Source organism: Branchiostoma floridae, chromosome 7 (assembly GCF_000003815.2).
Source record: "Branchiostoma floridae strain S238N-H82 chromosome 7, Bfl_VNyyK, whole genome shotgun sequence".
Taxonomy (NCBI): Eukaryota; Metazoa; Chordata; class Leptocardii; order Amphioxiformes; family Branchiostomatidae; genus Branchiostoma; species Branchiostoma floridae.
The window spans coordinates 20335134-20345419 of record NC_049985.1 but is presented as its reverse complement, the minus strand read 5'-3'; the positions used below and the strand labels follow the sequence as shown (position 1 = coordinate 20345419).

The 10286-nt window shown below is 40.5% G+C and overlaps 1 protein-coding gene across 1 annotated transcript in view; it reads left to right on the top strand.

Annotated features, from left to right (window-relative positions):
- The window catches only part of LOC118419128 (adenylate cyclase type 9-like), a gene marked incomplete in the record, with an annotated part of 28897 nt that extends 18894 nt beyond the window's left edge, over positions 1–10003 (top strand). The window contains 4 exon segments of the mRNA XM_035825434.1: positions 17–286; positions 2099–2206; positions 7247–7373; positions 7901–10003. Of these exon segments, the coding sequence (XP_035681327.1) occupies positions 17–286; positions 2099–2206; positions 7247–7373; positions 7901–9646 (2251 nt within the window).
- Between the last annotated feature and the right edge of the window lie 283 nt (positions 10004–10286).

Genomic DNA, 10286 nt, shown 5'->3' with positions numbered 1-10286 from the left:
CCGTTATCGTGGCAGGAAAACTGATCCCGATGAACTCCAACTTGGAGCTGGACAAGTCGGCGCTGTCAGACAGCTGTAACAGCCTACTGGACTCCAACAAAAACGATCAAACCCTGTCACTGGAGGAGGGAGGGGAGGACAAAGGGAAGGAAGAGAAGAAGGAGGGCAGTCCCAGTCACAGGGCTCTGTGTAACCAGCCCAGTGCCACCAGTCTGCCTGAACCTGCCCTCATGAGGCCTGACAGCTGTAATGAGGACAGTCTGGATCTACCACTTCCAGGCAGCAGGTCAGATATGCCATTTTTGGTGACACCTCAGGGACAGAGCCTTTTATTACCTTTGTTATATTTTAGGTAGAGTCTGTGGGTTTGTGTGTAGAAAAACAGCATAAGTCGAGAACGCCTAAACGGATTGTATTGATATTTGGTATTTGGGTAGTTCTTGATGAGACCATTCTTTCTTAACATAGCTTGCGTATTCCTGTCATTTGGACGGAAAGGTAATGAACTAATTTTGATCATGCAAATTAGAATCTTATTTGCATATTTAATGACAAACAATTGAAACACCAGTTATAAACTTAAGGTTAAAATCATTTGGCAAAGGTATGCGTTCTTGGAACTCTAGTTAGCTACTGTCTTATTTGCATTTTTTGTGTTGAATATTATGATATCCTAAAATGTGTCTTAAATAAAAAAACAAATAGCAAGAGTTGGTATCATTCTGATCATGTCACAGGGTTCTAGCTAGTGCATTTAAGCGCAATTGGCCACTACGCTATAAGTTGTAACCACCATGCTAAATTGAAGACCATTATGCTTATTTCTAACTTGAGTATTAGTACTGTGCTTTCAATTACCTGTTGAACAATCAATGTCTCAACAATGAAAAATAATGATATGCTGAAAACTGACCAAAAAATCCTTCAAATTACATGTGGTGTTAACAGAGTGCCAACTTTTTACTCTACATTTTCAAAATTTCAGTATGGAAGGGCCAAGACCACCCCCCCTTCCACCCCCCCTCCTGATTGTTCGCATCACTACTATGCCATTACCATTACGCTGCAATAAAATCCTGGCTAGAACCCTGCATGGTAAAGGTATGAAGCGGAAAAACTAATGGGATGCCCTATCTTAAGACACTTCTTAGGTTCGCAGCTCACTGTGCTCCATTGCTAGAAAATGGTTTGGTCTTGAAATGAAATTTCATGGTACACTATATAGGCTGCCCTAACTTGAGACGCTTTTGTGTTTTTGCTGTCTACAGAAGTTGGTGATGGAAGTGCATGTGTGGAAACAAAAAAAATTGGATTCTAGCTCGGTGTTTTCTTTAACAAACATTCAGAGACCCAGAAACTATTCATGGATTCACAGACTCAATTTGTAGAGTTTTGTAAAGCTTCATTTTAGAGTACACAATTTATGTCATCTTTTTGGTGCCACTGTCATCATTGTTGAGATACTCTTTTAATATGTCAAGTATATTTTAATGCAAAGGCACATGACAGCTGTATGCATGGACTGGGTTTAGTGCCTTTCCAATCAGCAAAATCAGTGGCTACACACACACACTTTATCTGTGCATAATGAAGTCAGTAAAAAAAACGTCTAAAGTTAGGGCATCCCTATTATTCAATTCCAGCCGAAATAATCCAATGTATATTGAGATTTTGATGGTATGGCTTAAAATGCATTGTAGAGGTTTTCTATGCTTAGTAGTTTATACTGCAAATAGTATTATACATTTGCAGAAATACCATTTTCCAATTATAAGAAAATATGTTACAGAAAAGTCAGTATATTGCATGAACATAATTTACTTCATGTTAAATGACTAAATGGCTTAGTAATCTATTATCTCATCAATATAGTAGAAGTAGGTTCTTTAAAAGTAACAGAACTGTGCATGTACCCTTATTTCTAGAGATGCTCATGTTACATTATTGATTCATACAAGACACTTACAAATCCCCATGACTGCTCGATATTTGCAGTCACAGAGTTCCCAGCTGCTTGCTTAATGTTCAAGCTTTTGGGGTTCCAGAGATACTGTATTAACACCACAATCACATGCATGAACCCCACGTGCCATTGCAGGAATGGTGCGAGTCTGCATGGGGAAGACACAATGTGCGTTGCGGCCACATGTCACACAGAAGACGAGCAGATCTGGCTGCCTTTACTTGATCACAGAAATTTGACTCCGTATGTGTACCACCCAGATTGTTGAGTGTGTAGGTCCACTAATCTAACACAAACAGTCTTATGATCTGTATCTTTTCTTCACTTTCCCTTCCAAGTGATCCTCCTGCTGTGATCGTGCTGGTAGATTGTGATTGTTAGATGGATTTTGCTGTGCCTGCTGTATTGTCGTGTTGTCATCCATATTGTGGAGAATCTGATGTAGCAGAGAACCTTATTTGCAGTCCAGTAACTGCACATACTGTCAAGGAAAAGGCTGAAAACTCTATACGTACATATTCATTTTGGCATCAGCGAGAAAACTCGGACTTGGTGCAGGTGAACTGCTTGAACTGACGATGATCACAAAATTTTCTCTGGACAGAGCATTCAGAAAAGATATTTTTTACCTGCCTCTTTTATTACATTTTGTATGTTTTGGTTTTCCAGTGTGCTGCCCCTTTTTCTCTTATGGGTCTGAAATCCTCTACATCTGTCAAGAATTTTCAATTTTCTACTTTGTCTTTTAATACGAATTTTGCTGTTCTGTTTACTTATTTATAAGATTTTGGGATTTCCCCCTTCTGTCTAATATGAAATAACAACAATAGAACCTTTTTCAAGGAGGTCTTATTAATGGAGACCCTCAGCAAAGTGGGCATTGACTGTCCGACAAGGGTGAGTCAAAAAGTAATGCTCTTGGCTCATTTTTTGGTCAAATATGTTGTAATTTGGTAAATATAAACCAAACTAAATTGCAAACCGTCCCAACAGTTCCAGCCCCCCAGAAGCTTGATGTCAAACACGTTGACGGATATTTGATAGCAGTGGTCCTCCAAGTGATATGCAGGCGCGGCCACCCACTCGTGAAGATGATATCTGGCTTTGATTTCCATTTTTCAGTTTATGCATCTGCATGGAAAATTTTTTGGGTGGCACCAAGAAAAGAGTGTGAAGACATTATTCTCAGCAGTTTTCCTACCAATGTATTTGGTGACTGTTTTTCAATGTCACAACAAGTGAGAAGCTAAGGAACATTTTCAGACCAAATGCAACTCTGTGAAGTGCAGGAATCCTGGATTCACCACAAAACAACTCATCTAAAGTTTGACAGGCATTGCCGTATTCCTTGTTATAAAGGACACACCCCAATTCAAGTGTGCAATCCCAATTTGGGACTCATCACAAACCTTTTTATTTTGCACATTAAAAAATGATAACATACAGAATATTATAGAAAACAACAGAACGTGCAAGGGGGGAGAAAAAAGCCATGTGGCTTATACAAACTCTTCCCCTGTCAAAATTTACAAATCATAGTACAATTAAATGGATATGAAGATTATACATCAAACAATAATAAACCAAGTAAAAATAATATAAGTCAGTGATCATCATAACGTTACAATTGATCTTATCATCAAAAACTGGAATTAGACAAAACTAAACATGATCTACAGATCATAAAGAAATTAGTCAAAATCATACAATTAATCTGCTAGCAAAAACCAAATGAAAACAAATACATGGTTCTGATTGTGGGGATAATCTTGATCATTCTCGTCAACGTCAAGCCCTAATGGTAGGACAAAGTATGTAGTACTTGTTTATTGTAATATTGGCACTGATGGTAAAGGTGCTTGGAAGCTAGGCTCTAACGTCTGTTTGTGGACATCTGGTTGGGGTGATTTCTGAAATTATTACATCGATAAAAATGCATTATGCAGCTGTGTGCAGAGGACATGCCAGTCTACATACGAATGCGGCAAAGGGAACATACAGATGATGTGAACACTCATCACATTGTACAAAACAAAACTCTGTCGCCGGAGGTTACCCCCCGGTCACAGAGCAAAAATGCATTTCAGTCGTAATGAAACATTGTGCCCCAGCATTCTTCCTGGGTTTCGATCAGGATGGAAGTGTGCTGAAAGCGACATGGGTTTCCGTATGTATATGATTTAGCGTTTTACTCGTCAAAACAAAAACAAAACTCCCACTATATGAAGAACCCTGCAACATTTTCAAATATGCTGCAAATTGAGTTGGGCAATTCTCACTCTTTTTTTTAAAATCGTTGTGTCATAATGTCTTTATTAATACATGTATCAGTAATAGCTCTGATACTGAATGATGTACATATGCTGTATTTCTTGTTATAAAGCATGCCCTTTTCTACATCTGAACTTCAAATTTGGTAGCCTGGGTACCATCCGGATAGTAGTTAGCTCCTATGTTCGCTTCTGGAAACACAGAGAAGTGACTGTAATAGTGTATAATGAATGTCAGAGCTAGAAGCGACTGTATATAGTATATAATGAACGCCTGAGCGAACTGCTTTCCGGATGGTACCCAGGCTACAAATTTGGTGCTTAAGACTAGTAGGTCAAAACCAAAGTCCAATTGCGCACTTTAATGAGTTTTTTCTCGAGAAAAATCATGGTAACATTTTCCTTAAAGATTTTGTGGCTGAACATTACTCTCACCTCTCAAATAAACGTACCGGTACGTTTTTTTTTTTCCGCCTCAAAATCCACTCGGTACGTCCTTATTTTAGACGGTACGTTTATTTTTTTTTCAAATTGGGGCTTTCTTTACTAACCAGGGACCCAGAAATATGATAAATGTGGGTTTTCTGCCCATATTTTCGCGGTATTTTTGCTCATAATTCACTATTTTTAGGACGTGGCGCGGATTTCCTGCCGCTATGAGCCAAATATCCTAACGTTAGCGGTTTGGAGCCGCGGTACTCGTAACATATCGGTCGATCTCGCTATAACGCTACAAAGTAAATGATGTTATTGGGGGAAAATAAGACCCCAAACTGACGTTTCGAAACACAATTTTTATTTAAACAACTTTGACAAACTCTGTTTACATCGTAAACCAAAACAATTTGATCAGAAAACGTCATACCAGCACATGGTGCACGGGGAATTTCCGGCCGTGTTTCAAGCGCGCTATCGGCAACGAACGGAAGAATCATTCGTTCACATAAGAACTGTTGGACGTAAAAACAACAACTAGAACTTTGGCTCCCTCGTGATATGAGTTTTGAGGCCGCAAATTCTCCAAAACGGTAGAAATTCGCCGGTAAAAACAGCTCGAAACTTGATCGAAACAGCCACCATTTTAACTCGCGGTGACAGTAAAACTAGCACCTTGTTGCGTGGGCGGAAGATTCGGATCATTAAAATCATGCCATAAACGCGTAAAATTACGGTAAAAATCATTTTATTTCGGGGTAACGATGGACATAGAAGGCCACTTATGAAGGCCACTTAAGTGTTGATTTTCAGAAATAACCGTAAGATTTTATCAATTTAGCTGTTTCTAGTGTCACCAGTTAATCTGTAACATGTTAGTATGTGCAGCATGTTTAGTGTTTACTATGGGCCGAACCGCGGGAAATCGGCATCCGAAAAAACTTTGTTTTCGGCACTTTTGAATAGGAGTTTATGGACAAAACAGTATTTTGTTAATTTTGGGGGTGTTCATATGTGTTTTAATATGGGGGGTTTTAATGTGGGGGTAATTGTCGAAAGAAAATTTGGTTGAGTACAGCTATCTAATGATTTTTATTATATGTCTGAAACTATATTAAAGTAGCAATTTTCTTTGGTCATTTGCTTCAAGTTCCAAGTAGAAAATGCCTATGTATCATGTACATTTTCACTTGTTGAATTTGAAAGCACCGTTGCCCCCGGTAATTAGGGGTCATAGCGGGGAACCTATGCCCAATTTTTCAAGAAAATAATCAATTTTTTTATTACAAAATGGTGAAAAGATGATAATTCAAACAAGATATCTGTAGTTATTCTGTTCATTGTTAATACAATTAACTGATATGGTACTCAGGGATTGATAAATGAAAAGGACCTACCTGCTTATTATCTTGACTTGCCTTGGACAGAAGTATGGACGCAGTTTACATGTCAATTTGATATTTTTCCGGGAGGTACAGTACTTATATTCCAAGGGGTACTTTTATTAGGTTTCAAAGATTTTTCCGGGGGGTACTTTTATTCCAGGGGGTACTTCTATTTGAGAGGTGAGAGTAGGTGTGACATAACAAAAACATCAAAGGGTGCAGCGCTGCTTAAGGGTATGTTCGGTGCAGCCGCTGCCAAAAAAGAGGTGCTTGCTTCATTGTGTTTTTTCTGCCGACTATCTCAGCTCGCATGAAATTGTTTGCAACGAGTTCCAAATCGGGGGTGCGCACTTTATTACAAGAAATATGGTACGTAATGAAAGTATCTGTAACATCATGCAGCGCTGCCTTGGATAGTAATACACATGTATGTAGAAGTGGTCCGGAAAAGCCTCTGCCTTAAAGCTCATTCATTGTCAATTCTAATTTTTCAATTACGACAAGAACAAGATAATTTTGAGAGGCATCGAAGGAAGAACAACAATAACCACATAATACTACAGTACTACTTGCAAAAATGTTGAATGTGTCTTGGCAAGGTTTTATATGGAACAATCAACAGTTTTCAATTATGATTAGATCATAATACTTAACTTGAAAGTTCATCTGCGTTAGTAGAAGTCATTATTGAACTAGTTAAATTGTAATTTTCAACACAAAAATTGGACTCCAGTCTTTGTCAAGGAATGAACAATATACTGCTGTCGTGATGTCACATTTTGCAGATAGAACGCATGACTCAGTAAGTAGTGGATCAGAGGTTGCAGGAAGTCTATTGCGCCCACCGTCTCTGTTCAGAGATGGTTGTAAAGCTGGGCTTCTTTGATCCCTGTAGCAAAAAAGTCTGGCTCTATGTCCAAGATTTCTACTAAAGTTTGTTCAGTGAGACCCAATGACCTTGTGATTCTATGTGAATTGTTAATTCCTTGACAAGACTGGTGCTGTTCAGTCAATTTTTGTGTTGGAAATTACAGTTTAACTAGTTCAATAGATCATAATACAATGTACTTTGAGTTTAAATAGATTTGGCACTTCTAGATGGTCAAGAGTAACATTTTCAGGAGTCGAGCTGAACATCTCTTGTTGGATTTTGGGCGGACAACGATTTAACATTTCCCATTTTTGTTCTTTAGGGACAGCATCCACTCCCTACCAGTCACTGGTTCCTATGGCAACAGGCTGTACCCACCCGGCATGGGCAGTGGTAGCAGGAAGTCCAGTCTACGTACACAGATGGTTACAAACCGGATAGAACAACAGGTAAGGCTACAACATGTACACAGACCCAGTGGTAACACAAAATTGTTTCTACCATTGTGATTAGATAGCCTCTGTAAGCACTGCAAACTTTAGATAGTACTTTGCATGCCATGAAGTCCCTTGTACTGGATTTACCATATTACATTACCATTAAACACTTTCAACAGGTAAAGAAAAAGTAAAATGTACATGTGTAAACATAGGGATATGTTTATCTTAGGTTGTGATACTGTTGAAATCTGTATATTTTCAATTATAAATAGTTGACTTCACAGTTCCAGTACTTGACACTTCAGTTTGCAGCTTGCTGTTTGCCTTCATTTTTTTCTTAAATGTCAGAAAACCTGATTATAATGGTCCTAAAACTGAAAAGAAATTTCAAAGCAACTACATTATGATGTAATTATGTATGTGATAGTACTATTTTGAACCTGTAAAAATTAATAGAATACATGTACACCAAATAGGTTGTAGAATTGATGAGAAGTAATGAATCAGAAGGTTTGGATCTATGCTTTGTTTGATAGATGACGGGGAAGTCACCATCCCAGGAGAATGGTCAACCGTCCAGTGGCATCAGTGACCAGCAGTTCAGCTCAAGCCAGCAGTCTGTGGCTTCAATGGTGGCCGAGCGCCAGAGGGAGAGCAGCTGTGCACTGTTCATCGACCAGGTCATCTCGCCACTCAACCAAACATTGACACAGTTTCACCAAATTCGAGAGCGAACGGACAAGAACCTCATCGAGAACATCCGCAGTGATCCGTACATGTCAGATTACTTCTTCAAACCGCCTATCAACATGTTCTCTCTCAACTTCCTGGACCCAGAATTGGAAATGCGATTCCGCGATCACTACGCCGCAGAGATGGAGGATGAAGGTAACAATCCAAACGCTGTTCAAACCTGTGCCCTCCCACGATTTAACATGTTCCTGGACGTCGTGGTTTCATTTGTTGTATTCACCATGATTTCCATTGGCTGCTTCCTGTTGTTCCATCCCCCCAATGTCGCGTGGATAGTGGTGTTCATCCTGGCAGCCATTATCAAAGTGGTGACTCTGGTGGCATACACCCGAGAGGCCTTCTACATGGGGTACCTTTCGGAATGCTCCCAGCAGATGTCACAGTTCTTCTCGCGGTGGGTTTCACGGCAGCTGTATGGAGCCATTCTCATCAGTCTTCCAGTGGCAGCAGTTTACTGCAACATGGTCTGCAAGCTCGAGCCAGGTCTGCAGTACTATCTCATGTCTGTGGCCCTCCTGCACTATACCAACTTTACCCAGCTTAGCTCCTGGATGAAAACAGCTCTGGTTCTGATTGTGGGGATAATCTTGATCATCCTTGTCAACGTCAACATTGACGTCTGCATGGACGGACTGGATAACATCATCCCCACCGTAATGGCCAACACCACAGAGACCCCCTCCCCCACAGCCTCAAGAGTCTTCTTTGAATATGAGATAATCATCGATGTGGGGTTGTTAATCATCCTCATCATCTTCTTGAACCGCGAGTTTGAAGTCAGCAACAAGTTGACCTACCACGGGAAAATCGGCGCTGACACTGACAGAAAACGAAGCCAGATAGAAAAGGAGCAGGCTGATTGGCTGCTTGGAAACATCCTGCCCACCCATGTGGCCGACACCCTGAAGGTGACCCAGAAGTATTCACAGAACCATTCATCTGTCGCTGTTATCTTTGCCACCATCGTGAACTTTAACGACTTCTATGAGGAAAGCTTCGAAGGTGGGAAGGAATGTATCCGTGTCTTAAATGAAATCTTCAGTGACTTTGACGACCTTTTGCAGAAGGAAGAATATGCCAGGCACATTGAGAAAATTAAGACAATTGGCAGCACCTTTATGGCTGCATCGGGACTCAGTCCAGAGAGTCAGAAGGATCGGGAGAACCCTGACAAACACCTCATCGTTCTCATGGATTTTGCCCTGGACATGCAGAAGGTCATCAACAAGTTCAATGAGGACATGCTGGGCTTCCATTTCATCCTGAGGATAGGTTACAACCACGGGCTACTAACGGCCGGGGTCATCGGCACGACCAAGCTGCTCTATGACATCTGGGGCCTCACCGTCAACGTAGCAAGCCGAATGGACAGCACAGGAATCAACGGCCGCATCCAGGTCAGCGAACAGTCCGCCAAGGTCATGCAGAAGTACTACGAGTTTGAACCCAGGCATGATGTCTCCGTGAAGGGAATTGGCAACATGATGACGTACCTGCTGGTGAAAAAACACGATAGTGTCCAATGTTGAGGGGACAACTCAGCCAGCCTCAGATTATCAGTGGAGTAAGTCATTAATAGATCATGTAGAAGTGCCTTTTACATTGGAAAATATATAATTACTAACTAAACTTTCCGTTAGCTTGGTGATTGAGTCCCTGCTGCAGGTGTCATACATTGGTGATTGTGGTTTTCTTGTCTACTTGTATGGGAATGGTATAGATGGTGCTGTATGTACAAAATAGCCTGCACTAGGGGTGGGTACCGGTACAGAAAATTCAGGTCCAGGTCCGGTTCAGGTCCAAAGGATCAGGTCCAGGTCCAGACCTGAACCTGGACCTGATTCAGTATGACTCATACCAATGGTCCATTTCACTACAAAGAAATCTGTTTGGTGGAGTATTCGACTCAAAATGGCGTTTTAAAATCCAACAACACAAACTGCACCTGTACGATTGACTGTAAAACTTGGTAGAAATGACTATAAAATCTTCTCTACTTCACTTTTGTTATTTTCTTCCACCTGCAAGCATGAAAACGTGTAAATGCCTGATCATATAATCAGTTCATTTTCCAATCGGTCCAACATCTGGTCCACCTATTTTTTTCAGGTCCGGTTTTCCTGGACCAGTCCAATAAGAAAAAATGGTTTTGTACTGGTACGCTGTACC